This window comes from Lonchura striata, chromosome 11, assembly GCF_046129695.1.
Source record: "Lonchura striata isolate bLonStr1 chromosome 11, bLonStr1.mat, whole genome shotgun sequence".
NCBI lineage: Eukaryota > Metazoa > Chordata > Aves > Passeriformes > Estrildidae > Lonchura > Lonchura striata.
In genome coordinates, this window is record NC_134613.1 from 5,974,141 (window position 1) to 6,002,120 (window position 27,980).

Consider the following 27,980-nt stretch of genomic DNA (forward strand, 5'->3'; position numbering starts at 1 on the left):
ATGGGGGGATGAAGATGATGAAGATGATAAAGGGATGGAGATGATGAAGATGATGGAAGGATGGAGATGATGGAGGGATGGAGATGATGAAGATGATGAAGGGATGGAGATGATGAAGACGATGGAGGGATGAAGATGATGGAGACGATGGAGGGATGGATATGATGGAGACGATGGAGGGATGGAGATGATGCAGATGATGGGGGGGTGGAGATGATGAAGATGATGGAGGGATGGAGATGATAAAGATGATGGGGGGATGGAGATGATGAAGATGATGGGGGGATGGTGTGATGGAGATGATGGAGGGATGGAGATGATGGAAGGGATGGAGATTAAGATGATGGGGGGATGGAGATGATGAAGATGGAGGGATGAAGATGATGAAGATGGAGGGATGGACATGATGAAGATGATGAAGGGATGGAGATGATGAAGATGGAGGGATGGAGATGATGAAGATGATGAAGGGATGGAGATGATGATGATGAAGGGATGGAGATGATGGAGATGATGAAGGGATGGAGATGATGAAGATGATGGGGGGATGAAGATGATGAAGATGGAGGGATGAAGATGATGAAGATGGAGGGATGGAGATGATGAAGATGATGGGGGGATGGAGATGATGAAGATGATGGGGGGATGGTGTGATGGAGATGATGGAGGGATGGAGATGATGGAAGGGATGGAGATGATGAAGATGATGGGGGGATGGAGATGATGAAGATGATGGGGGGATGGAGATGATGAAGATGGAGGGATGAAGATGATGAAGATGGAGGGATGGAGATGATGAAGATGATGGGGGGATGGAGATGATGAAGATGATGGGGGGATGGTGTGATGGAGATGATGGAGGGATGGAGATGATGGAAGGGATGGAGATGATGAAGATGATGGGGGGATGGAGATGATGAAGATGATGGGGGGATGGAGATGATGAAGATGGAGGGATGAAGATGATGAAGATGGAGGGATGGAGATGATGAAGATGATGGGGGATGATGCGATGGAGATGTTGGAAAGGCTGGAAATGCTGGAAGGGATGGTGGGAAGGAGGGGATTGAGGGACACAGGTGACAGGTGTGTCACACGGGAGTGACACAGGTATGACACAGGTGTGTGACAGGTGTGTGACACGTGCGTGACCCACGAGTGTGACAAAGGTGCCTGACACAGCTGTGACACTGGGAGGTGACCCAGGGGTGACACCGGTGTCTGATAGGTGTGACAGCAGGGTGTGACACAGGGGTGTGACACACTGGTGACAGAGGAGTGTGACACGGAGGTGACACACCTGAGACACAGGTGTCACATGGGTGTCACACGAGTGTCACACACAGGTGTCACACACAGATGTCACTCGGGTGTCACACTCAGGTGTCACACACAGGTGTCACTCAGGTGTCACACACGTATCACACAGGTGTCACTCAGGTATCACACAGGTGTCACACAGGTGTCACACAGGCGTCACACACAGGTGTCACACACAGGTGTCACACAGGTGTCACACACAGGTTTCACTCAGGTGTCACACACAGGTGTCACACACAGGTGTCACACAGGTGTCACTCAGGTGTCACACACAGGTGTCACACACAGGTTTCACTCAGGTGTCACACAGGTGTCACACGTTGTCACACAGGTGTCACGCAGGTGTCACACACGTGTCGCAGCCCCTGCGCGGTCTCTCACTGCGCATGCGCACACCTCGCAGTCTCTATGGTGTTTCCGGTGCCGGAGCGCCGCGCGCGGGGCGTGGCCGGAAGTGACGTCAGGCGCAGCCGCTGAGGGGAGCGGTCGGGGCAGCGGCAGCGGCGGCGGCTGCGGGGCCGTGCGGGTGAGTTTGGGCCCGGCTCCGGGATTGCGGCTTCCCGCGTGCTCCCCGCGGTACCCGCCCGCCGCGGGGCCTGCCCGGCGTCGCGGCTCTCCTCCGCACGCCCTGCCCGCCCTTCGCCCGCGGTGGGCCCGGGGCAGGCCCGGCCGGGAGCTGTGCTCGGCTCTGGTCCCGCAGGGGTTAATCACGGCTGAAGCGCCGCGCTCCGCTGTGGGGTGCTGTGGGTGTTTTTGGGGGGACCTGGTCAGCTCGGGGGGGCTCTGTGTGTGCCCATGGAGGTGCCCTGTGTTTGTCTCTGGGGACGTCTGTTTGCTTTTGGGGGGTCTTCTGTTTTGGGGTGTGCTGTGGGTACATGGCGGGCCCTGTGTTCATTCCGTGGGGGTTCTCTGTGTTTATTTTTGGGGGTCCTGGTGTTTATCTATGGGGGTTCCTTGTGTTTATCCGTTGGGCGTTCCCTTTCTTTATTTTGGGGGTTCCCTATGTTTATCCATTGGGGGTTCCCTATGTTTATCCATTGGGGGTTCCCTGTGTTTATCCATTGGGGGTCCCTGTGTTTATTTTTGGGGTTCCCTGTGTTTATCCATTGGAGGTTCCCTGTGTTTATCCATTGGGGGTCCCTGTGTTTATCCATTGGAGGTCCCTGTGTTTATCCATTGGGGGTTCCCTGTGTTTATCCATTGGAGGTTCCCTGTGTTTATCCATTGGGGGTTCCCTGTATTTATCCATTGGGGGTTCCCTGGGTTTATCCATTGGGGGTCCCTGTGTTTATTTTGGGGGTTCCCTGTGTTTATTTGTGGGGTTCCCTGTGTTTATCCATGGGAGGGTTCCCTGTGTTTATCCAGTGGGGGTTCCCTGTGTTTATCCATGGGAGGGTTCCCTGTGTTTATCCATTGGGTGTCCCTGTGTTTATCCATTGGGGGTTCCCTGTGTTTATCCATTGGAGGTCCCTTTGTTTATTTTTGGGGGTTTCTTTGTTTATCCTTGGGGGGTTTCCCTGTATTTATTTTTGGGGGTTCTCTGTTTATCCATCACAGGCTTCCCTGTGTTTATTTTTGGGGGGGGTCCATGTGTTTATCCTTGGTGGGGGGGGTGTCTGTTTCTTTTTGGCAGTTCCCTTTGTTTATTTTTGGGGCATTCCCTATGTTTATCCATGGGAGGGGTCTCTGTTTATTTTTGTGGGTTCCCTGTGATTATCCATGGAAAGTGTCTGTGGTTATTTTTGGGGTTCCCTTTGTTTATCCATGGGGGGATTCCTTTGTTTCTCCCTGGGGAGGTTCCCTGTGTTTATTTTTGTGTGTGTGTGTGGGGGGGGTCCCCTGTGTTTGTTTTTGTGGTTCCCTGTGTTTATCCATGGGGGTGGGGTCTGTGTTTATCCATTGGGGGGATGTCTGTGTTTATTTTTTGGGGGTTTAATGTGTTTATCCATGGCAAGGGGTCTGTGTTTATTTTTGGGGGTTCCCTGTAACTATCCATGGATAGTGTCTGTGTTTATTTTTGGGAGAGTTCCCCGTGGTTATTTTTGGGGTTCCCTGTGTTTATCCATGGGGGGATTCCTTTCGTGGTTATTTTTGGGGTTCCCTGTGTTTATCCATGGGGGGATTCCTTTCTTTATCCCTGGGGGGGTTCCCTGTGTTTATTTTTGGGGGTTCCCTGTGTTTATTTTTGGGGGTTCCCTGTGTTTATTTTTGGGGGTTCCCTGTGTTTATCCACGCAGGGGATTCCCTGTGTTTATGCATGCTGGGGGTCCCTGTATTTATTTTTGGGGTTCTCTATGTTTATTTTTGGGGTTTCTCTGTGTTTATCCATGGCGTATCCCCATTTTCATTTTGGGGGTTCCCCTTTTTACCTTATGGGGCTGCTATTTTTGCCTATGGGGCTGGCTGAATTTACCTGTGGTAGCTCCACATGTTTTTAAATATTTACAATATTTATGTTATTTACAATATTTGGGATCCCTGTGTTTACCCATGGGGCTCCCTATATTTTCCTACAGCGACACAGCCACCCCTCTATTCCAACTCCAGGGTAGTTAAACTTATATTTGCACTCAAACATAGATTTACTTTTGGGTTTTCTGTGCTAAAAGGAGGCTCCTGTTTTTCAGAAGTGTCTGTGTAAGGTGCTGCTGTGTGCCGAGCTCCTTCCTGTGTTTCCTAAGGGAGATGAGAAGAAAGCAGGAAATGGAAGGAAGCTTTGGTTTCCCTGTGGTCCCCAAGGCTGTGTTATCTGTGTTTTGGGAGTGTTTTTATCAGCCACCTCCTTGGAATGCAGACATTGTCACCGTGGGTTAACATAAACACACAGCCACAGGAAGGACAGGAGCTGCTCCTCAGGAATTGATGGCTTTGTCACCAAATTTCACATTTTCTTCCCTTTGAAGCATCCCCTCTTTTCAGCCTCTGAAAGTTGGGGGAAGTGAGATTTTTTTTTTCCCCCCTAATCCAAGTTGTTTTTTTTTTTTCCCTTGTTTTTTTTTCAATGAGGCTCAGCTTGCAGAGAATCCAGCTGCCTCTTCCAGAAATGTGATTTATACATGGAAGTTGCTCTCCCTGGGCTGTCTGCCGTGTTTCTTTGTGCTGTTCACAGTAAATATCAAACATTCTCCCTCTTTGATTACAGCATGAAAGGCAAATCTCCACATTTAGGAGCTTGTCATGTCTCCTGTTCTCCGTGATGCTCGTGAGCCTGTCACTGGGAAATCTGGGATCAAAGGAGCTCTTTAGCTGCTTCCAGCACTGTTGGAAACATCTGTCTAAACAAATTGGAGTTTTTCTCCCCTGGTTTTGACAGAACTTCAGTGCAAGGAGAAAAACTATTTTAAAATTCATTTATCTAATCGTGGCACTGATGCTGCCTTTGCTGCTTTTATCCTGCATTCCAGTTTTTGGGGATTTTTTTCACCCTTTTGTGTTTCTCTGTTGGTTGGGGTTCCCCTCCTGCCCTGTATCTCTGTTCCCCTAAAGATTTTGGTTTTCCTTTGCACGTGCAGAGATCAATCCAGAATATTCACAGGAGCTGTTCTGCCCCAGTGTCCATCTGCCAGAACTTCAGTGAAGGAAGTGAAGAGAAATTCCCAGTTTGGAATCACAGGGGGTGATGCCTTTTCCCAGCCTGGAAATGAAACTCGAGATAATTTTAGTAACTAGGTGATGTAAGAGCAGATTTTTATTTGAAACCTTTCAGGGGCTTTTGGGAACATCTTCTTGCATCACCTCTTAATAAAATGATCTTGAGTTTTATTTCCAGGTTGGAAAGAGAATATCCACAGGCAGGACAGAACAGTATCCACAAGAGGATATCCACAGGCAGGATAAAACACTAAATCTTTTTTTTTGGGTTTTGAATTCAGCCAATCAAACAGAGATCTGCAGATCTTTATTTGAAGGCATTCAGGGACTTTTGTGAACATCTTATTTCACCTTACTAAAATGATCTTGAGTTTCATTTCCAGGTTGGGGAAAAGGCAAGAGGAGAATATCCACAGGCAGGATGAAACACTGAATATTCCTTTTGGATTTTGAATTCAGCCAGCCAAGCAGAGATCTGCAGATCTTTATTTGAAGGCCTTCAGGGGTTTTTGTGGTCATCTTTATTATATCACCTCTTAATAAATGATCTTGAGTTTCATTTGCAGGTTGGGAAAAAGGCAACAGGAAAATATCTACAGGCAGGACAAAACACTAAATCTTTTTTTTATTATTATTTTGAATTCAGGTAGTCAAACAGAGATCTACAGATCTTTATTTGAAGACCTTCAGGAACTCTTGTGAACATCTTATATCACCTCCTTACTAAAATTATCTTGAGTTTCATTTCCAGCTTGGGAAAAAGGTAGTAAGAAAATATCCACAGGCAGGACAAAACATGGAATATTCCTTTTGGATTTTGTATTCAGCCTTGAATTCAACTAGTCAAACAAAGATCTGCAGATCTTTATTTGAAGGCCTTCAGGGGTTTTTGTGGACATCTTTTTTATATCACCTCCTTACTAAAATTACCTCTAGTTTCATTTCCAGCTTGGGAAAAAGGTAGTAAGAAAATATCCACAGGCAGGACAAAACATGGAATTCCTTTTGGGTTTTGAGCTCAGCCTTGAATTCGTTCGGTCAGACAAAGATCTGCCGTACAATGGGGAAGACAAAGCCCCACAATATACGTTTATAATTTATTGTAAATGATTTTTATTACCCAGGGATTTCACTCTCCTGGGATGGCTGGGATGTCCTTTCCTCCCCAGCACACAGAGAGGAGGCAGCAGAGCCTGGGAGGGCTGTGGCTGCTTGACGTTCCCCACCTCGCACAGCCCCCTAAATATCAGCTAGCCCAGAGGTCTGAGGCTGTGAGGGGAGGAATATCAGGAGATGGCAAAGATTCCCCAAAGAGGCTCTTATCCCAAAATACGTTGGTTCAGCTCTCTTTATTCTGTGGTGTCCATGTGGAGAGCGGGGCAAAAGAGCACGAACAGGAAATGTCAGGGGTCTGTACAGACTTTGGGCAGGGTGGGCTTCCCTGGCTCTCCACGAGCCCCGTTGGGGCAGGAAGGAGGGTCCAGGGTTATCTGATCAGAGTCACCGGGTCCCGGGGAAGGGGGCACAGAGTGCCCATGAGCTCACTGTAACACCTGCTGACTGAGGCTTTGTGCATCTCGTTGCAGCAGCTCTGTGCCAGAGCCATGGCCACGGACTGGCTGGGCAGCATCGTGTCCATTAACTGTGGAGAGAGCCTGGGGGTGTACCAGGGCAGAGTGTCAGCTGTGGATCAGGTCAGCCAGACCATCTCCCTCACACGGCCCTTCCACAACGGCGTCAAGTGCCTCGTGCCAGAGGTCACCTTCAGGTTAGTGCCTGCCTCGCCCCACTGCCTCTGCCTGGCGAGAAGATCTGCTGAGGAGGGCAGGAGCCTCCCCTGAAATGGGGAATGTCAACCCTCTCCCTCTGAGTTGTTGTTATTTCGGAATTACGGGGCTCTCAGGCAAAGATAAGATGTAAGCCATCTGTCCAACCTTAAAAACTGTCTACGAATCCATTTGTAGAGACTTATATATATATATCTTATATATATATATATCTTATATATAAATACATACTATATAAACTTGGTATAGAAATACTATATAAACCTTCTATCCAACCTTAAAAATTCTCTACAAATCCATTTGTAGAGAGTTATATACAAATACATACTATATAAAATTGGTATAGAAATACATACTATATAAAATTGGTATAGAAATACATACTATATAAAATTGGTATAGAAATACATACTATATAAAATCGGTATAGAAATACATACTATATAAAACTGATATATAAATACATACTATATAAAATCGATATATAAATACATACCTTATAAAATTGGTATAGAAATACATACTATATAAAATTGTTATATAAATACATACTATATAAAATTGATATATAAATACATACTGTATAAAATTGGTATAGAAATACATACCATATAAAATTGGTATAGAAATACGTACTATATAAAACAATATTAATATATAAATACATACTGTATAAAATTGGTAAATAAATACTATATAAATTTGATATCTAAATACATATTGTATAAAATATGAATATATAAATACATACTATATAAAATTGGTGTATAAATACATCCTATATAAATTTGATATATAAATACACACTATATAAAACAATATTGATATCTAAATACATACTATATAAAATAATACCGGTATATCAATACATACTATATAAAATTGGTATATATATACACACTATCTAAAATTGGTATATAAATATATATTATGTAAAATTGGTATGGAAACACATCCTGTTTAAAATTGGTATATAAACACATGCTATATAAAATGGATATATGAATACACACTATATAAAATTGGTGAATGCATCCAGTGCAACCCTTGTGTCAGCCTCACACACTCTGCATTGCATAGATTTTTACATTTGATTGAAAATTTTCATTTATAAAAGTGAAAGAATAATATTATTTATGTAGAATTTTAGTTATACTCTTTATCTATATATTATATAAAATATAAATTAAAAATATTAAGTTATGTAATATGTTAATCTATATGTGTAAATGTATAATGTATATAAAGATAGAATTTTATATAAGGTATAGAATGTATATCTATAATATATATTAATGTTTTTAAATATCTATAATATATAAAATATATCTATTATATATTAGATAGATATATGTATTATATATATTATATTTTCTATTATATATTATATATGAATTTCCAATTTTTACTTATATATTTTACATATAGAAAATTGAATTTTAAAATAATTAGTATATGTAATCTATATTGTGTATAAATACATAATATATAATATATAATATATAATATATAATTTTAATTTCTAATTTTTACTTACATATTTTACATATAGAAAACAGAATTTTAAACTAACAATAGTGTAACATATTAATCTATAATATATAAAAATGAATAATATAGAAATATATAATACATTAATATCTATAATTTTAATTTCTAATTTTGTTTTTATATTTTACCTATAGAAAATATCTTTAAATAATATAATTAATATATAAATCTAGATTATGTACAAATATATAAGAAATATCAATATATATACTATCTATTTTTAATATAAAATATATAACACACGTATATTGCTTTTATTTAGAAGTTTTATTGATCTATTTTAATATTTTCAGGGTTTTTATTTAAATCCTGTTCAGTTGTAGCAGAGAGAGCTGAGGTGCTTTAGAAGCTTTGCCCACAGCAGTTCTTTCCCCCCAGTTCTTAACAAATACAAACAGGAGTCACTCCTCACTGCACATTTTCTGTCCCTGAAATGTTGCAGTGAAGGCTCTGATCTCTCATTTTTCATAACAGCGACTCCACCATGTCAATACTCTTCATTTTTTATTTTCCCTTGGATTTTGAGGAGAGAGGCTGGGGGAAGGGAGCAGGGGATGTGTGCAAGTCTCTGCTTTCCGCGTGGACAAACGCTGAGTTAAAGCTGGAAGAGCCCAATTCCTGACTTGTGTCCTGCACTCAGTGCAAATGCAGAGCTTTATAATCACTCCTTTGTTGTCTTCTGGCCCGTGCCCAGTGCTGGATTAGGTTTTTTTAGACATTTTTTTCTTTGGAAATAGGAAGTGTCCTCCTTGTCTGAGCAGGAACTGCACTGATCCGAAGGTGGCTTTCTGCAGAAATGGATTAAAAGTAATAGTAGCCTCCAGGCTGAGAGCAATTAATTAGCTAGGAACTGTTAAATTAATGCAAATTTCCGCAAAGGTCTGGGCCAGTTGCTTCCATTTCTTGCTTGACTGATTCCTCTTTAACTGCAGACGCTTTCAAACAAAATCCAGGTGCAATGCATCCTGAAGTGGCTGTTTTGTAGATTTGCCATTTAATGTGAACATTTTGATGTCTGTGTATGTCTGAGCATTAAAATCCGTTTATTCCCTTGTTTTAATCGATGATGGCATCGGGATGTTTTTCCTCAGGAGGTTTTTTCTCAATTCCTGATTTTCTGGTGCTGTTTTTAGGGCAGGTGACATCACCGAGCTGAAGATCCTGGAGATCCCGGGGCCGGGGGACAGCAGGCAATGCGGGGACTCGCAGCAGATGGACACGGCCGTGCCAGGGGTGGGCTGCCAGGTGGGACCCAGCCAGAACGGCACTGGCAAGGTGCTGAAGAAGCCCATGTCCAGCAGTGCCCCCCAGAACATCCCCAGGAGGACAGACATGAAGAGCCAGGACATTGTCATCTCCCCACAGCAGCAGTGCTCCAAGAGCTACATGGACCGACACATGGAGACGCTGAGCCAGTCCAAAGGCTTCCGTCGGAGGCACAATTCCTGTGAGTGTGGGGCTGGCCTGGAGCCTTCCTGCTCCTCCAGCATCTTCCCTTCTCCACCAAACTTTGCTGGGAACTTCCCCTGGCCCACCTGGGGGTTGTTTTGAAATAGAGTATATTTCTGAGCCCACCTGAAAGGTGGGTTGTAGTCAGGTGAGGGTCAGTCTTTTGTTCCTGACAGAACTGGAGGGCACAGTCTTAAATTTGGATGTTTGGGAAAAGTTTTTTACGGAAAGAGGGGTAAAGTACTGGATTTGTCTGCCTGGGGAGGTGGTGGAGTCACCATCCCTGGATGTGTTTAAAACAAGACTGGATGTGGCACTCAGTGCTGTGGTCTAGTTGTGGTGGTGATAGGTCATGGCTTGGACTCAATGATCATAAAGGTCTCTTCCATCTTAGTGATTCTGTCTGTGTAGAAAATGTCTACTGCTGTCAGAATCTGTGCTATTGATGATCCTGAGATTGTAGAAAGTCTCTGTCCTTCTGCCCCACTGCCAAAGCAGAAGCCATAATTGGTCTGTGCTGGTTTCCAGGTTGTTTATTCTGTTTATCTCTCACATGTTCTGCTGCCCTGCCCAGCTCTGTCCTGCAGGGCAGCGTGTGGGGCTCTGCCCTCAGTGGGATGTGACAAACATTAAATACCAGAAACTCCCTGGGCTGGATTTACAAGAACGTGCCAATATCTGTCACCTACATTGGACAGTGTGTCCCCAGCCTGAACCAACAGAAAAATGCCAACACCACAGTGAGACATGGAGGGCATGGAGAAGGAGAAAAAGGACAAGGCACACCAAATTTCCTCCATCTTGTCCCCTTTGGACCCCTCATCTAGAATCCTAAAATTTTACTTTTGCACCTGTGCCACACTTAATTATTACTTATATCAACCACTCAGAGCTGGTAATTGATCCTGTAAGATTGAAAGCTCTTTTCCATGGCCAGAGATCACAGCCAGTGTCTCTGGGGGCTCTGTCCAGGGGGGCTCCTGACCCCTGCCAGGGTCCCAGGGCAGCCAGAGGAATGCTCTGGATTCCCACATAATGCCAGTTCTAAAGATTTCCTCCTTTTGCTATTTGAGGATTGCCCAGCTTCCAGCCTTTTCCTCTAAAAGGAGCTGCAAACAAACTGCAATATGATCCTCGGGTGGGAGGAGAACACAGTGGGTTGTAGCAGCTCAGTGTTGTGTTTGCAAGGATCCTCCAGGAAAACATGCAGTGAGACTTTCCCCCACTGCTTTGTCTTTCATGATTTTAAGACTTCCTGAGGCAGCAGTGAGAGTTCAGGCTTAATGGCTTTTTTTCCTGCTTTATTTAACCTCTTGCTTTTTAAATCTCCTCAGGCTTTTCTATTTAAGGCTTCTATACCCATAACCTATTACAACATCACCCTGTGCATAACTACAAATGGGTTTTGGCTGTGTTGTTAAAAATACAAATCAATGAGGGTGATGTAAGATACAATCAGAGCATCCCAAAGTCACACATCTCTTATTTTTATTTCTCTTGATAAAATCTTCAAAATTAGGCCACAACTGGCTTTGTTCACTTTTTTCCTCAAAGCCTCCTGAGCTATCTTCCTTTCCAGACCCTCATAACTCCTGAAATTTTAGTGTACATCCAGCATATTTCCAGACTTAATTGTTGAAGCCTTGGTATGCATCCAGAATAATTCCATTATTTCATTTTTTCCCTCCCTTTGCAAAAGAAACAAACCAAGGTGGGCCAGGCCAGTGAAACAGCTGTAAGGCTGTGTTTTTGGAGAGAAATTCCTAAACCTCTGGAAATCTTTTTCCCCCACCACCAAGTGGGAGATTTTTAACCCTTCCAGGATGTCTGGTAAACTTGGGGTGAGCAGAGTTAGGTGTTGTCGACTTCACCCCACAAACAACTCATGTTAGGTTTACATGAGCACAACAGGTCACTTTTACAGGCTTTGAGGCAGGTTGAGCAAGGTCCTGGTGTAGATTGTTAGCTTGGGTTCATTTTGGAATACAGAAGGGATGTCTTACCCTGCAAAATGTGTGTATTTGGAGAGCTGGGTGAGTGATGTGTGAGTTTTGGGAGGGGGATGGAGTTGGGCCTGGCTTTGTGCAGGAGTGCAGGGAAGAATGGGCTGAGATGTCATCCAGAGCTTGTGTCCTACAGCTGAAAGTTGCCCTCTGGTTGGCCCCTAGCGTGCCAAGTGAGGGCCAGAATTCCCCTTTGGAGCCCTGGTGTGCCAGGAATCAATGAACAACAAACAGCAGTGCAGGTTTCCCAGCAATGGCTCTGCTGGCACCGGGCTCGTGGTGCTGGGGCTGGCAGCAGAGCCTCCCACAGGGATCTCTCAGGAAGGCAGCCAGCTCGCTGGAGACTTTGTTTGCTTGTGTGCTGTACATGAAAGGGTTGTTTTTCCTTAGAAACAAAAAAAAAAAAGCCTGGGAAGGATTGTTTATCTTGTGAGGGAGGTGCTTTTCTGTGTGCCAGCTTGGAGCAGGGCAGAGCACTGGAAGCTGTGATCCAGAAGCAGCTGGAATAGGAGAGCTGCCTTTCTGCAGCCTGACTTTGCTTTTCTCCCCTTGCCCTTTTTTTGCCTCTTTTCCCTGAGCAGAACCAGCTGCTGCTTTTTCCTGTCTAGAAGGAGATGCTTGGAGAAGAACAGCTCCTAACTTTTCTCCCAGCTCGTTAAGAGGCCTGTGCCACGTTCTGTGTGACTCTTTTGGGGGCTGTGGGGTAGCCAGGGCAGAGCTGTGTGGGTCAGCAGCATTGCAGAGCTCAGGATGGGTCAGGGAGCTGCCCCAGCACGTTTTGATGAGTTGGGCTCCTGGCTCCCATTCTTTGTGGCTGCAGGGAGCTTTGCAGCCATTGTTCTCCAGCTCTTCTGGTGCAGCTCTTTATTCCATCAGCATTCCATGCTCACATCAGCTGCCCCTGTCCCACTGGACAGCCACTCTGAGGTTTGGGGCAGCTGAGGGGAGTGTGGAGCTGTTTGCAGAGGGGTCTAGCAAGGAGTGGGACAGGAACAACCTGAGCTGGCCAAACTCTTGATGCTGACACGAGCAGCAGGCTGGCTTTGCCTCTGTGGCAGGGCGGGCTCCAGCTTGTCCACCTGAACCCTGAGAGTCCCTTGGCTTCTGCTTGAGCTGCAGTTCCTGAATCCTGGGAGAGCTTGGGCCCCTTGTGTTTGCATTCCTCATCTTCTTCCTTCAGAGCACTAGCTGTGGCTGTGATTCCAGCAGTGGCAGCTTAGTTCCAAACCAAATCCTGTCCAGCTTTGTGTCACCTTTGGTTTGGGAGCCCTTTATCTGGGACAGAGTGGAAGCTGGTACCAAAAGCTTTCAAAACCATGCACATAAATGAGTGGTTGCAGTGTGCTTACTGCAACTCTCCTTCCTGGGAAGCCTTACCCTTTCCCCTCTCCTAAATCCTGTTTTGTCCCCACAGTGCTGCAATTCTGCTGTCTGTCCTTCCAAGACAAAAGGTGCATTATTATTTGAGAAGGATGTTTGGGGTTTTTGTTCTTAATAGGGAGTGGTTATTCTGCAAGGCCTGGCAGATTTAGGATCTTGCTGTGGGGACTGGGAAAGCGTTCAGGTTAGTTCTTAACCAGTTCTTGAGAAAAACCAAGCCCCACACTGTCTGAAATAAATCCTTGCTGGGGCAATGAGTCTCTGCCTGGAAATAAACCGGGTACACCTCCTCAGCAAATCACATTTCAGCATGACTGCAGTTAGACATGCTGAAACTGGACTTGTAAGGCGACAGGAAGGGTGCTGGTGCAGTTTGTGCCTGTTGCAAATCTTCTGGGATGTTTGAAAATCTCCTTGGATGGCTTGAAATTTTGTTTCTGTCTTATCCAACTGATTCTCTCCAACTCATTTGTATAAATCCCTCAAAAAGGGGATTGTCTTAAACAACAGAGTATGGTTTAGTAGAGCAAGAGCTCTGGCTTGATAACTTACTCCATCTGTTGGACACTGTAGGTGATTCCTGTAACTGCAGGAATTGGCCTGAAATGTTTTCTAGTAATTGCAAATGTGACACTGGCAAGGACAAACAGAATGATACTGTCTGGACCTGAAGGACAAAGGAAGAAATAAGCAAGTAAAGGATATGTTGACCTCACAATTGTGTATTTGCATCAGTTCTCCATCTCCAGCCCTAAGGAGGAGGCTTTCATCAGTCTCACACCAGAGAATTTGAGCTTTCCCAATGACTTGTGATTGGAAAGAAGTGTATCCCAAAACACAAGGTAATGAGTAAGGAGAGTGAAACAGGAATGAGGCAGTGGACTGTGTGTCACATCACAGAAATTACATCAAGGTTGAAGAAAAAAGAGATCCTTTCTATTCAGGTTTGAAGTTCTCCTTAAAGATCATTAATAGGGAAGAAAACACCTACAGTAGTTTCTGAAATTTAGGGGTGTTCCAAAAAAGGGCCTGGGTCACACACCTGCTTGAACATGGGAAAACTCCAGGGTCAGAGCTGATTACCTTGCCACTGATGTGGCAGTGGGATTAAATAAACCCTGAAGAAACACCTTTTTTGCTACTGTGGGCAAACCTGTTTTTCTAACCTGGCAGGTGGGAAGCCCCTGAAAGTCTCTTTGCTGATGCTCTATTTCCTATTGCTGTTCTGTTTTCTATTTGACCTTCTATTTTCTGCTGGCTTAGCTGAGCGTGAGCGATGTGAGCTCCATGGCGAGTACCCCTTGAGTGAGTGGATAAGCAGGAGCTCCATTTCCCACAAAATGTGCTGAGAAAATGCCTTTTTCCCTTTTAGGGCACTCTCCCAACTTGCTTTTCTTTTGGCTTAGGGTCGTCCAGCAGCCGCCACCCCAACCAGGTGACGCCGAAGAAGAGCGGCCTGAAGAACGGGCAGATGAAGAGCAAGGACGACGAGTGCTTTGGGGATGACATCGATGAAATCCCAGACACTGATTTCGATTTTGAGGGCAACCTGGCCCTTTTTGACAAGGCAGCTGTGTTTGAGGAGATCGAGACTTACGAGAGGAGGAGCGGCACCCGCTCCCGAGGGACCCCCAACGAGAAACCCGCCCGCTACCGGCACGACGAGAACATCCTGGAGTCGGAGCCCATCGTCTACAGGAGGATTGTGGTACCCCAGAACCCCAACAAGGAATTCTGCACGGGTATGTTCCTCACCAGGACCCAAACTGCTGCCTTTGGGGGCGCACACGGTGGAGTTTTGCTGTGAGGCATCAGCTTAATGTGGGCAAGCGAGGTTCACGTGAGGTTGGGTTTGTGTGTCCACACACAGCCTTTCTTAGCAGTGTTTCTGAGATAAATACCCCGAGAGGGCAGCAAAGTTGCTTCAGCAGGCAGCAAAGCTGATGGCTGGGAACTGAGTCAAGAGGTGTTTGAGTCCTTGCTTTGCTTTCAGTAGCATGGGGAACCCACGTGGACTCAGAAGAGGGACAGAGGGATGGGCTCAGGACTTGTGCTTTCATGGTTTCAGGAGATTTCCTGTGCTTCTGGCACTCCTTGGGTTGTAGCTCTCCATTTCTGCATGGGTTTAAATATACTTCATGTAAAAAGGACTTACAGCACATTTAGTCCAAATTCCAGGTAACTTTAGTCTCCTTGGGATATCTTGCTTTTGATTTTAAGCACTTGTAAAATGTGGGAGTGAAGGAAATTGGCATTCCAGGAACATTTCCACATCAGAATAAAATCAGATATCAGCTCTTCTTGCAGGGACTCAAACCAACTGATATTCTGGTAGCCTGAGCAGAAGTGTGAGCAGCTCCTTGGGCTGTCATTCGTCCTCTGCGTGGAAATTCCATCTGGGGTGTGAAACGCTTCAGGGGAGGAAGCTGATGGATTTGTAGTGATTTGCTGCTTCTCAGTTTTGAAAAGTCTTTTTTTTTTTTAATGATTCTGGTGTATAACAATGTCCTAGTTCTCCATTTCTGTCATTCCTCTTCCTGGTGTCCCGTTCTGCTCTCGGGTGGGAGGAGAACACAGTGGGTTGTAGCAGCTCCGTGTTGTGTTTGCAAAGATCCTGGAGGAAAAGTGAAAGAAACATGCAGTGAGACTTTCCCCCACTGCTTTGTCTTTCATGATTTTAAGACTTCCTGAGGCAGCAGTGAGAGTTCAGGCTTAATGGATTTTTTTTCCTGCTTAATTTAACCTCTTGGTTTTTAAATCTCCCCAAGCTTTTAGCATCTCTCTGTGGAAGAAGCCACACTTGATTACCCCTGTGCTGTGTGAATAAGCACCTCTTCATTTTCTGTGTGATTTCCTGTCTATCTTGTGGGTTTTTCCAAATTTTATACTTGTCAATCCATCTTCCAGCTGGCTTGTTTGAGAGGAGACAGGGCCTCTGTGGATGTCTAGTCTGGAACAAAAGCTAAACCACTTTTGGCAGCCAATCTGAGCAGGATGGCTGATAGGGGATTCTAGCAGCAGAATTCCTGGGGGGAAAACCACCATGCACTGAGCAGTGAGTAAATTCAGGGGTGGAAACCCAATCCTGTTTGCTGCACTCCCAGTGCTTTGTTTAGCAGCTGGAAGGAGGATGCTGAGCTGTAGGCAGCCTGCCTCTCAGTGGCTCAAAGAGCAGCTGGAGTGATTCAATGAGTGCCAAGAGCTCCAAAAGCCTTTTTGGTTTTGGATGTGTCTGTGGCAGGATTCTCCCTGCAGAGTTGTTTCTGGTTTCCTGAGGGAAGCTCTCCTTGCAAAAAGCACTTCCTAGTTCTGACAAAGCACTTCTTTCTCTTGTTTTGTTGTTTTTTTTTTTTCACCCTGGGCCAGTCTGAGAGATGATTGTGTTAACAGAGACAGTGAGACAGTGATTCTTTCTCTGCTGCAACAGCACAAAACTGATGCTGGGGATTGGCAGGGAGTTCATATCCAGCTCTTGGCACTGTGGGATCCCTGTCTCTGGATCCCTGCCTGCTTTTTATGCCATGGAGGTAGGGGGGTAACCAGGATGGTTTTACAGAGGTAAAACCACACTGCTGATGGCAGTTTTGAGTCAAAGACTCACCTGCAGGACTTCCAGCCTGGGATTTTACTGCTGACTGAAGGAACTTGGTGTGAGTAGGATAAACACTTCAGTCCACTGGGATGCTTTTCTGAGAGCTGGTTTTGTGGAGCTAGGCTGACAAGTAAAACACTTGTAAAACAACCCTGTGTGTTAGAAGTGAGCAGGGAATGAAGAAGGTGGGAATCTGTTCCAAGCAAAAGTGAAAACCTGGAGCTAATAGATTTACCAGGTGATTGTGGCTGAGCTAAGTCCATCCCTGGGACTCCACATGTGAATCCCTCCTAAATACATCGCCAGTCTCACAGGTTTGGGCTGGCTGCTGTTGAACTGTCTCTTTATTTACTGGGAAATGTAACAGCTTGGCAAAAACTGCCTCCCTGGAAAGGCTGATCCTTGCATGAGTGTGAGCTGCCTTTTTCTACTTCCAGAGAATTTCAATGTGTGTTGTCTCTGTTCCTCCTGTTGGCACTAAAACTCCTGTGTTTGAACATCTCTGTGTTTTGGGAGCAGGTCCTTCTGCAGAGTGCAGGAGTGTTGGAGCTCAGAGGGGTTTGCAGGAGGGTCTCCTCTTCAAACAACCCTTCCTTCACAGTGAGGCAGAGCTTTGTGCCAGGATCAGAGGCTGGGTGTGCTCTGAGGGTGATGCCCACAGTGTGGCTTTCCCTTTCTCTGACTTTTCTCTTATTTTATCTCCTTCATGATATGAATATTGAATGTCTGAAGTGTTCTGGGCTGCTTTGAGAAGAGTGAAAACGTCCACTCTCCTCAAGTTTGCTTCAGGAGCGAACAGAGTGGGCCTGGGGCCGAGTCCCTTTGTCCCTCTGGCAGTTTTTTTTTGCTCAGCTGGAGGGAATTGTGCACTAATGCTGGGAGAGGCTCACACTGGAAGGTCAGCCAGAACTGTGGTGGGATTTGCTGTAATTAAAAACAGTGATGATGATGAACAAAAGCAGCTTTAAGGTTGTGTTGTGTTTGTGAGGGGCAGCAAACGTGTTTGGCTGAGTCTGCAGGCAGGTGGTTCCAGCTCTAGCAGCAGCAGAAGGCAGCAAGGAATGTCTCCTGTGCCTGGTGTGGCCAGGAGCTCCAGACACTGGGAGGCTCTGGAGCTGGAGCTGGGATTCCTCATTGCCAAAGGAAAGAGCTGATGATGTCAGGACAGCTTGCAGGAACTGCTGAGTCCAGTTCTACCTGAGCCAGTGCCTGGATTTATTTTAGCAGAGAACTAGAGAGCTGCTGAAATGGCCACGGGAAAAGATGGGATCCAACACCTGAGTTCCTCTAGTGTCAACCCTCTCCTTTTTCCCTGCCACTGCAGGCTTGGGAAGCATTTGGGCATCCCAGCAACATTACAGGGCTTGTCTGGGGAAAAAAAATCCCTAATTTTTAGCTTCTGGAAGGTTAACTCTCTCTTCTGCTGGCTTGGGATTTTTTTATCCACCCAGTGTCACTCTGCATGTCACAAAACTGTTCAGTCTATATCTGCCTTGTGGGTTGGTTTTGGTTGGGTTTTTTTTTTTTTGGGTTTTTTTTTTGTTTTGTTTTTTTTTTTTTTTGTTTTTTTTTCGAGGCAGCTGTAAAATACAGCTTAATTTATTTAATATTAAAAGGCCTGGGCTAATTTATTTTATTGCCTTCATTAACAAACAATAAAGATGCCCTGTCCAACCCAAACATAATTATAAGTTGGCAGAGCTTCAGTTTTCAGTTTTGTGGCAGCGGTGTTATTGTTTGTGGCTTGACACGTCGCCTCCTTGATTGCTCTGTGCCAGAGTTTGTTTAACTCCCCGGGCCTGCTTTGGATGAGCCAGTCTGACTGGTTGGACCTTTCGTGAGGGCAGAGAAGGGAAATTCTCCTGGCACCTCAGCCTGCTCCTGAGAGGGAGCAATTAGCACAGGCTGGCGTGCTAAATGCCACTTCAGCAGTGCCTCACATTAACCCTGGTGGCAGCCAGCCCATGCTAAACGCTGTTCCAAGCACAAGTGAAAACCTGGAGCTGACAGAACTTCCCAGGTGATTGTGGCTCAGCTAAATCCATCCCTGGGACTCCACATGTGAATCCCTCCTAAATACATCGCCAGTCTCACAGGTTTGGGCTGGCTGCTGTTGAACTGTCTCTTTATTTGCTGGGAAATGCAACAGCTTGGCAAAAAGTGCCTCCCTGGAAAGGCTGATCCTTGCATGAGTGTGAGCTGCTGGCTGAGGGGAGGATGTGCAGGGACACAAGGTCTGGGCAGAGTTCAGGTTGGCACGCAGAGTTCAGGTTGGCACGCAGAGTTCAGGTTGGCACGCAGAGTTCAGATTGTCTGCTCTGCCCTTCTGCTTCAGGGACTTGGCACTGTTGGGGTTACTTGGTGAGTCTTTAACGTGTGAAAGTCTCTTTTTCCCTAGCCTGGCTGCTGAAGAAAAGGTTGAAGCTGAGTTTTTAAGGTTGTTTATTTTTTCTTATCTATTATAGTTTCTTTTTGACCTGCCTAGGTCTAGCTGGTACAGAAGCCATGCCAGTCTCCCTCTGGCTCTGGCTCTGGGTGTCTCTCACATTATATACCCAAAATTACGTGTACCATGTTTACAGTTCCCATACCAATGCCTAAAATCCACGTTGGACAGTGTGTCCCTATCCTAAATCAATAGAAAAGTGTCACCATCACAGCGAGGCATGGAGGACAAAAGGAACAGGAAGAAGGTTAGGACACTCCCAAATCCCTCTGTTTTATCTCCTGAATTACATTCTAAAAAAATCTCAAAGTTCTACTTTTCTGCCCCGTGTCAATTTTTCTGTTAACATTACTGAAACCCTTTTGGCTTGTAATTCCTCATGTAAGGTTGGCAGCCTCTGCCATGGGCTAAAATGGAATCCACAGGTGTTTGTGACTTGCTGCCAAGGTCCCTGGGCTCTTTGCCAGGGGCTCGGGGCATGGGGGGCAGCCAGAGGGGTGCTCTGGACTCCCACAGGTCCAACCTTTAAGCAGATGGAGCAAAAGTAGAGTTTGGGATCTGCCTTTTTTGGGGTCAGCAGGACCAAGTTTGGATCACTCATTCCAAATCTTCCCCACACTCCCCCAGATCTTGGAAACCAAGGAGCAGTGGCAGAGCAGGGCCTGGCAGCGTGGCACAGCAGGGCTTGGGTGGCACAGGGCAGTGGGCAGGTGACATTGGCATGGGCACGGTGAAAAATCAAACCCCACAATTCCAATAAGGATTTGTTTGTTTATTCACAGGTGTCGGGACTCATTGCCCTTTCATGTACATGCGTACCTCTGAGAACTCCCGATCCTTTTTTATTACCTTTACTAATTTCCATATGCATCGAATTTCACAATCGGCTGATGTATATTCATTCTGCTGATTTCACATTGTATTACAGCTGTTGGAATCTGTGGTATTGATGGTTCTGAGATTGTAGAAAGTCTCTGTCTTTCTGCCCTATTGTTAAAGAAGAAGTCATAATTTGTTTGTGTTGGTTTTTAAGGTTGTTTATTTTTGCTTATTTATAACATGTTCTGCTGCCCTGCCCAGCTCTGTTCTGCAGGGCAGCGTGTGGGGCTCTGCCCTCAGTGGGATGTGACAAACATTAAATACCAGAAACTCCCCGGGCTGGATTTACAAGAACGTGCCAATATCTGTCACCTACGTTGGACAGTGTGTCCCCAGCCTGAACCAACAGAAAAATGCCAACACCACAGTGAAACATGGAGGGCATGAAGAAGGAGAAAAAGGACAAGGCACACCCAATTTCCTCCATCTTGTCCCCTTTGGACCCCTCATCTAGAATCCTAAAATTTTACTTTTGCACCTGTGCCACACTTAATTATTACTGATATCAAACACTGAGAGCTGGTAATTAATCCTGTAAGATTGCAAACTCTTTTCCATGGACAGAGATGACAGCCAGTGTCTCTGGGGGCTCTGTCCAGGGGGGTTCCTGAGCCCTGCCAGGGTCCCAGACCTGCCAGGGATGTTTGTTTCTGGGATGTTTATCATGGTTTTTTAGTTCGGTTGATTGGTGATTTTTGGGGTTTATTCTGAGGGGGTTTTAGGTATTTTGGGGGTTTCTGGTTTTTTGTTTTGGTTTCTCTTTTGTTTTTTGGGTTTTTTTTACGGTTTTTGTATGTTTTTGGGGTGTTTTGTTTTTGGTTGTTTTGTTTTGGATTAAATGTATAGAGATGGTGTTTTGTCTCTGAACTTGTTTATTGTTTTTATCTATATTACAGACTTACAAGCTGTGAGTTCTACAGCATTTCATTAACAAGTTATAAAATGGCTCAGAATCTATCTCTACAAGGTCTTTTAAGGAAAAACTAATTAAGAAAATGACACTTAAATTATTTTTACTTTTAACTTGATAACTAATTACTTGTGTCTTGTAATGTGGACTTCTCTGTTCAGTTATATAATACTACTTAAATTCATGAAGAAGGACTAGGCACTGCCTTTAAACTTCTGTCTTAGCTTTATATTACTGTATTTTAAAATATATTACTATATATTAAAACTAATATATTACTATATATTAAAACTAATATATCACTGTATTTTAAAACTTTAACTTTTCTACTATGTGATATTACACATTTCTATTTAAACTACACACTTATAACCTCAGTGTTATCAATTCATTTTGGAAACCTTCTCTCAGCTTGAGGTCAAATGCAGTGTTCTCTTGAGTGTGTGTGTCTTTCAGCGCAGAAAATCTGAATTTCTCAGCATGCAGGGATCCAACACCCCCCAGGATGTGCAAAACCTCCCATTTCTGCTGGAGCTTGCCTGGCTGGCTGGTGCCTTGGTTTGAACACAGGAGTCTGCTGAGGAGGGCAGGAGCCTCCCCTGAAATGGAAAATGTCAACCCCCTCCCTCTGAATTGTTGTTATTTTGGAATTAAGGGGCTCTCAGCAAAGATATGGGAATAGGAATAACAGCTCTTTACTGGGAAAATTAAAAATACAAATGCAATAGTACAAAAAAAAAGAAAACAAAGCAGTACAGAGTCAGCAGTGCACTGCCTGTGCCCCTCTGGCACTGCCTGTGTCCCTGAGCACTGCCTGTGCCCCCCTGGCACTGCCTGTGCCCCTGGAACATTTCCCCATCCCTCTCACATTCCCACAGCTCTTTCCCAGCAGCACAGGCAGCCCCAGCCCAGCTGGGCTACCAGGAGCACCCAGGGGGCCACTGTCCCCCCCAGACAAAGGCCGAGGTGCCAAGGGCAGCGTGAGGGTGACCCAGGGCTGCTGAGCACAGGGGACGCTGGAGGAGAGATGCCGATGGGGGCACTGAGCTCCCCCTTTTTTCCTGATGTTTCCTGATGCAGGCATTGCTTTTAGTCCTCGGCCTCTTTGCTCCGTGCTGCTCCTCCTCTGCCTGAGTGGGAGCTGGGAATTCCTGGGAAGAGAAGGAGCTGAGAGCTGCTCCAGCTCTGAGGCCATCCCCTAAGGGGGTGGCACAGCTTGTCCAGAGAAGCTGTGGCTGCCCCTGGCATCCCTGGAGTGTCCCAGGCCAGCCTGGACAGTTCTCAGCACTTTACAAAACCTCTCATGTTGCTTTTCTCTTGATCCAAATGCTGGAGCATTTCCCAGCTCGCTAGCCCGGGCTCTGCAGAGCACCTGGCAGGTGTTTTTCTGCCGAGTTTATCCTTTGAACATTTATTTCCCTGCTGCCTCTGTGTGCTGTGATCCAGCTGTTGGGTCTGGAGCAGCCCTTCTGGCATGGGAACACCCTCCAGCAAATGTGGGATGGCTTGTTTTGCTGTGATCTTGGGATTTTGGGGACCAGTGTCAGGAGGCAAAAACTATCCAGGCTTTTTTTGGCACTTCACAGCTGCTCTTCTGACTTTCACAGTGCTCAGGAGCACTTTATGATGGGTTAAAACACTGTTGGCCTGGAGACCATTAAGAAAAACCTTAATATTCCATCTGTAAGTCCCAAAGGCTTTCTCAACCCTTGTGTTACTAAAATTTCCCGCGGAGCTTTTGCAGAAGTGTTATTTTAAGCCAGCACTTGTGTTAAGCTGTCTCTGCCTCGCTGAGAGTAATTTGGATTCGTTTGTTGGCCTGGGAAGGAGCGTGGGTGAGCAGTTAAGGAGCCTTTTCCCTGCCACTCTGCTGAGGTGTCTGACTGTCCCCGTTTGTGTCTCCCTCCCCTGTTTCTGCCATCAGACTCGGGGCTGGTGGTGCCCAGCGTGTCCTACGAGCTGCACAAGAAGCTGCTGGCGGTGGCCGAGAAGCACGGGCTGACCCTGGAGAGGAGGCTGGAGATGACAGGGGTGTGTGCCAGCCAGATGGCCCTGAGCCTCCTGGGGGGGCCCAACAGGTACAGCTGGGGCCTCTGTGGGGAGGGAAGGGGCTGGCAGAGCCCCTCTCAGCTCGCTGCTGCCACTTTTGGCCCTTGGCTCACAGACAGAGCGCAGCTGAGATTTTCCTTCCCCCTCGCTGGGGGTTGTCTGGGGAGCTGAGCTTTGCACAGGCGCTGCCTGAGGTGCATGGAGCCACTGCAGAATGTGTGATGAGCTCCCTTCTGCACGGAAAGGAGCCTTCCCTTTGCTGGTTTGGCACGTTGCAATGTCAGTGTGTCAATAAAATTTCAATGTGTCATAATTTCACTGTCAGTGAAAGCAGCCTGTGAGAACAATGCTGTGCTAACTCAGCTTTTCAGGCATGTGCAGCTCACCTGAGCACATCCTGCTCTTTGCAGCAGCTTTGGAGTGCACTCAGTGCCTTTTGCTGGCTCCTCAAGAGCTCTGCTTCTGTGGCTGTTGCTGTGGGCAGGAACTGCACCTGTGTTTTTGTGCTCTTGATAGCTGCTCCAGATTATTTGCTTTCAAAAAGAAAGGTAACCCTTCAGTCTCCATCTGCGTATGCAGGAGTGCTTTACCAGGACCTGATTTCTTACTCAGGAGCTCTTTACCAGGATCTGATTTGTTATTCAGGAGCTCTTTACCAGGACCTGATTTCTTACTCAGGAGCTTTTTGCCAGGACCTGATTTTTTATTCAGAAGTTCTTTACCAGGACCTGATTTGTTATTCAGGAGCTCTTTACCAGGACCTGCTCACTTGATGGAGAGCACTGACTGATGGCACACTGGCAGCTGAAATTCCTGCTGCCAGCCCTGATGCCTTCCAGGCCAAATTCACTTTATTGTGCAGTTGATGAAGCTTAGGGAGTAGAAATAATTTTTCTTTTTTAATTGTGACTCCTCTGATGGGGAAGCTCACCTCAAATTTTTAGCTTTCTCCTACAATCCTTGGGATCTTGTGCTCTCAGCTGTGGGTGCAGGAAAGGGCAAGAGAAGGCTGGAACAACCTTCAAGTATCTGAAGGGGCCTATAAGGAAGCCAGAGAGGGTTCATCAGGAACTTAAAGAGAGGAGATTTATGTTAAATATGTGGAAGAAATTCTTCCCTGTGGCTGCTCCATCCCTGGGAGTGTCCACGGCCAGGTTGGAGCAGCCTGGGGTAGTGGAAGGTGTCCCTGCCCACGTGGGTGACCTTTTTAGGTCCCTTCCACCCAAACAAGTCTGAGCTTCTCTAAGCATGCAGGCAGAGCAGCGGCAGCACCACAAGAGGATGTGGGTTGTTTGGAGAGCGGTGGCAGATTTGCAGAGCACCTGGCAATTTGCATTTATGGGTTTTTTTTAAGATTTTTTTTTTTTTCTCGTGCAGGAAGAAGTTGGGGTTTGCTCACAGTCCCTGTTTTTTGGCTGTGTTTCAGACTGAACCCCAAGAACGTGCACCAGCGGCCCACGGTGGCGCTGCTCTGCGGGCCCCACGTGAAGGGCGCCCAGGGCATCAGCTGCGGCCGCCACCTCTCCAACCACGACGTGCACGTCATCCTCTTCCTCCCCAACTTCGTCAAGATGCTGGAGTCCATCACCAACGAGCTCAACCTCTTCAGCAAGACACAGGGCCAGCAGGTGTCCAGCGTCAAAGGTGAGTGGCCAAGCAGGGCTGGCTTTCTCTAGGGGAGCAGGGCTGGCTTCTCCTGGGAGAGCAGGGCTGGCTTTCTCTGGGGGAGCAGGGCTGGCTTCTCTAGGGCTGGCTTTCTCTGGGGGAGCAGGGCTGGCTTCTCCTGGGGGAGCAGGGCTGGCTTCTCCTGGGGGAGCAGGGCTGGCTTCTCCTTGGAGAGCAGGGCTGGCTTTCTCTAGGGGAGCAGGGCTGGCTTCTCCTTGGAGAGCAGGGCTGGATTTCTCTGGGGGAGCAGGGCTGGCTTCTCTAGGGCTGGCTTCTCCTTGGAGAGCAGGGCTGGCTTTCTCTGGGGGAGCAGGGCTGGCTTCCTCTGGGGGAGCAGGACTGGCTTTTCCTTGGAGAGCAGGGCTGGCTTCTCTAGGGCTGCCTTCTCCTGGGGGAGCAGGGCAGCTTCTCTAGGGCTGGCTTCTTCTGGGGGAGCAAGGGTGGCTTCTCTAGGGCTGGCTTCTCCAGGGAGAGCAGGGCTGGCTTCCTGTGGAGGAGCAGAGCAGCTTCTCTAGGGCTAGCTGCTCTAGGGCTGGATTCTCCAGAAGGAAGGGTGACTTCTCTAGGGCTGCCTTCTCCTGGCTTCTCCAGGGCTGGCTTCTCTTAGGGGAGCAGGGCAGCTTCTCTAGGGCTGGCTTCTCCTGAAGGGACAGGGCTGGCTTCTTCTGGGGGAGCAAGGGTGATTTCTCTAGGGCTGACTTCTCATGGAGGAACAGGGCTGGCTTCTCTGGGGGGAGCAGGGCAGCTTCTCTAGGGCTAGCTTCTTCCAGGGAGAGCAGGGCTGACTTCTCATGGAGGAGCAGGGCTGGTTTCTTCTGGGGGAGCAGGGCTGGCCTCTGCCCGCTGCCCTGGCACCATCTAGTGGCACTGGCACGCCTGGGTGGCTGCACAGAGGCTGCGGGGACAGCTGGCACTCGGAGCCTCACAGAGCAGTGCTTGTGCTGCCAGGGATGTTTCCGGTGGAACAGGTCAGGAAGAGCTGCTGCATGGAACTGTGGTGGTGGGATAAGGAACTGCCTTGTTCAGCCTGCTGGAGCTGGGAGGGAAGGAGTGTCCAGCTGCTGCTGCAAAGCAGGAGCCAGCTCTGCTGAGCCACTTGCAGCAGCTGTCAGGATTCCCAGTTCAGTATTCCCTGCAATAAGCAGCTCCTGGGAAAGTGCTGGCTTCTGCTTAGCACTTCACCAGTTGTTTTCCAAGCTGCTTCAGTTGAACTTCTGGGGAGAAACAAAGCTGGGAGTTAGGGCTGTGCTGTGCTGACAGAGCTACTTGCCTATTATAAAATATTGTAAAAGGTTGGAACAGGTTTTGCAGAGCAGCTGTGGCTGCCCTGGATCCCTGGAAGTGTCCAGGGCCAGGCTGGACGGGGCTCGAAGCACTCTGAGATGTGGAAGGTGTCCCTGCCTATGGCAGGGGGTGGGATGAGATGAACTCTAAGGTCCTTCCAACCCAAACCATTCCATGGTTTTGCACAAAGGACTTTGTGATCCATCAGGTGAAGGAATGCAGCAGGTGAGAGCGACAGCGCTCTGTGGGGCAGGCAGCAGTGTAGCACAGTTGGTGTATTCCAAAAGCCAGCCTTATTTTCACCTTGTGGAATAGAAAATGGTCCTTTCTGGTGGACAGAGAGCCCCACTGCTCCCTGGGCTGCCTGCACTGGTGAGTCAGTGGCACTGCTCACTGGCTGAGGTCCCTGCCAGGCTGGGGATGTCCCTAGAGAGCTGTTCAGGATGGGTCTGTGTGGGGGAAGGATGGCAGCAACAGCAGGTGAGGCCAGGCTGTGCAGAGAGAGTGGAAGCCAAACCCCAGATCTGCTGGTAGATTTGTACATCTAGATTTGTGTATATTTGTATATATCTGTACTTTTCTATCCGGATCTCCTGAAGGACATGTTTGGCTTCTGTGCAGCCTGAGCCTTCCCACCTCGCTCCACTTTGCACTGCAACACGGTTTTGCTTGTCTTTGTACTCATTTGGCCCTTCTGAAGGTCCTGGTTTGCCTCCTGTGCTCCTTGTTGTGTATCCTGATAGAGCAGCAGTTGTAGTGAATTTGGTGCCCTGTGTGTGCGTTTCTTCCAGACCTCCCAGACACCCCGGTTGACTTAGTGATCAACTGCCTGGATTGTCACGAGAATGCCTTCCTGAGGGACCAGCCTTGGTACAAAGCCGTGGTGGACTGGGCCAACCAGAACCGAGCCCCCGTGCTGAGCATAGACCCCCCCATCAGCGAGATGGAGCTGGGCATCGACGCCAAGTGGTCGCTGGCCCTGGGGCTGCCGCTGCCGCTGGGCGAGCGCGCCGGCCGCGTCTACCTCTGTGACATTGGCATCCCCCAGAAGGTCTTCCAGGAGGTGGGCATCAACTACCACTCGCCCTTCGGCTGCAAGTTTGTCATCCCCCTGCACTCCACTTAGAGCCCGTGCAGCCCCTGGCTCCCAAGGGAGAGAGGAGGAGCTCTGTGAAAGCCAAGCTGTGCGCTGGATCCCGGCCGGTCGACTCTGGTGACGCCTTAAACGAGGGGAAAAGAAAAAAAAAAAAAAAGGATGTGAAGTTCTGGAGGGTTTCGCCTTCTGGAAGAAACGCTGTGTACTTAAAAAGAAGAAAATGGGATAATCGTAAAATGGAACAAAAAAAAAACAACAAACAAAAAAAAAAGGAGGAGGAAGAGGAAGCGAATTGTTCCTGCAAAGCTGTTTTCATTCTCTCCTGCTGTGGGATGAAGGAGCGTGCAGGACCGTGGTGTCTGTCCCCTGCTGCTGCCCAGCCCTGGCTGGCACATGGTACAAATAAGGGTGCTTTGGAGCTTCGAGATGTTTCGTGTCCTTCTGGTTGGCTATTCCCAGCAAGGACGTCCTGGTGGGAACAGCACCCCTTGATTGTGTAGAAATCCCTTGCTTGAATGGAGGGAAAATCTCATTTGGTTCCCATGTTGGTTTTGACTGCCCCATGCCTGTTTTGTGTTCCAGAAGGCAGCTGTAGCTCCCTCTCCTTCCCAGCCCGTCCTGCCCCTCACGGAGAGGGTTCCCTGTTTGGAGAGCTTGTGCCAGGAGCCAGGGGCTCCCACATGCTCTGGGAGCACTGATGTCCTTCCTCAGCTAGGCCTTATTGTTTCTGTACCGTTGGCTTTTCTTTGTTCGCTTCGTGGCCGAAGCCCAGCTCTGTGGGGTGGAGGCCTGCTATGGAAAAGAACTTTTCCAGCGTCCTCCTGGGGTTTGGGGTTGTTTCCTTTTGTTCTTTCTCCGTGCTGACCCAGCCCCAGGGCTGGGGGAGTGGAGTAGGGCAGGGCAGGGCTGCTCTGGGGTTCTTGGGTGCTGTGTGCTGCAGGTGATGTTTGGGGCGAGCTCCCCTGTCCTTTCAGCATC

The 27,980-nt window shown here is 47.3% G+C and overlaps 1 protein-coding gene across 1 annotated transcript; it reads left to right on the forward strand.

Moving 5' to 3' along the window:
- Positions 1-1,773: 1,773 nt before the first annotated feature.
- On the forward strand, positions 1,774-27,828 carry EDC3 (enhancer of mRNA decapping 3). Its single transcript, XM_077785841.1, has 7 exons — positions 1,774-1,846; positions 6,498-6,679; positions 9,383-9,696; positions 14,488-14,823; positions 22,833-22,986; positions 24,384-24,601; positions 26,698-27,828. Exons 2-7 carry the CDS (start codon positions 6,516-6,518, stop codon positions 27,030-27,032), a joined length of 1,521 nt encoding a protein of 506 aa, XP_077641967.1. The 5' UTR covers positions 1,774-1,846; positions 6,498-6,515; the 3' UTR covers positions 27,033-27,828.
- The last annotated feature ends 152 nt before the right edge of the window (positions 27,829-27,980 follow it).

Coding starts and splice junctions, on each gene's coding strand:
- EDC3 (XM_077785841.1), top strand. CDS start 6,516: ATGGCCACGGACTGGCTGGGCAGCATCGTGTCCATTAACTGTGGAGAG. Junction 9,697..14,487: donor CCGTCGGAGGCACAATTCCT/GTGAGTGTGGGG, acceptor CTTTTGGCTTAG/GGTCGTCCAGCAGCCGCCAC. Junction 22,987..24,383: donor CTCCTGGGGGGGCCCAACAG/GTACAGCTGGGG, acceptor GCTGTGTTTCAG/ACTGAACCCCAAGAACGTGC.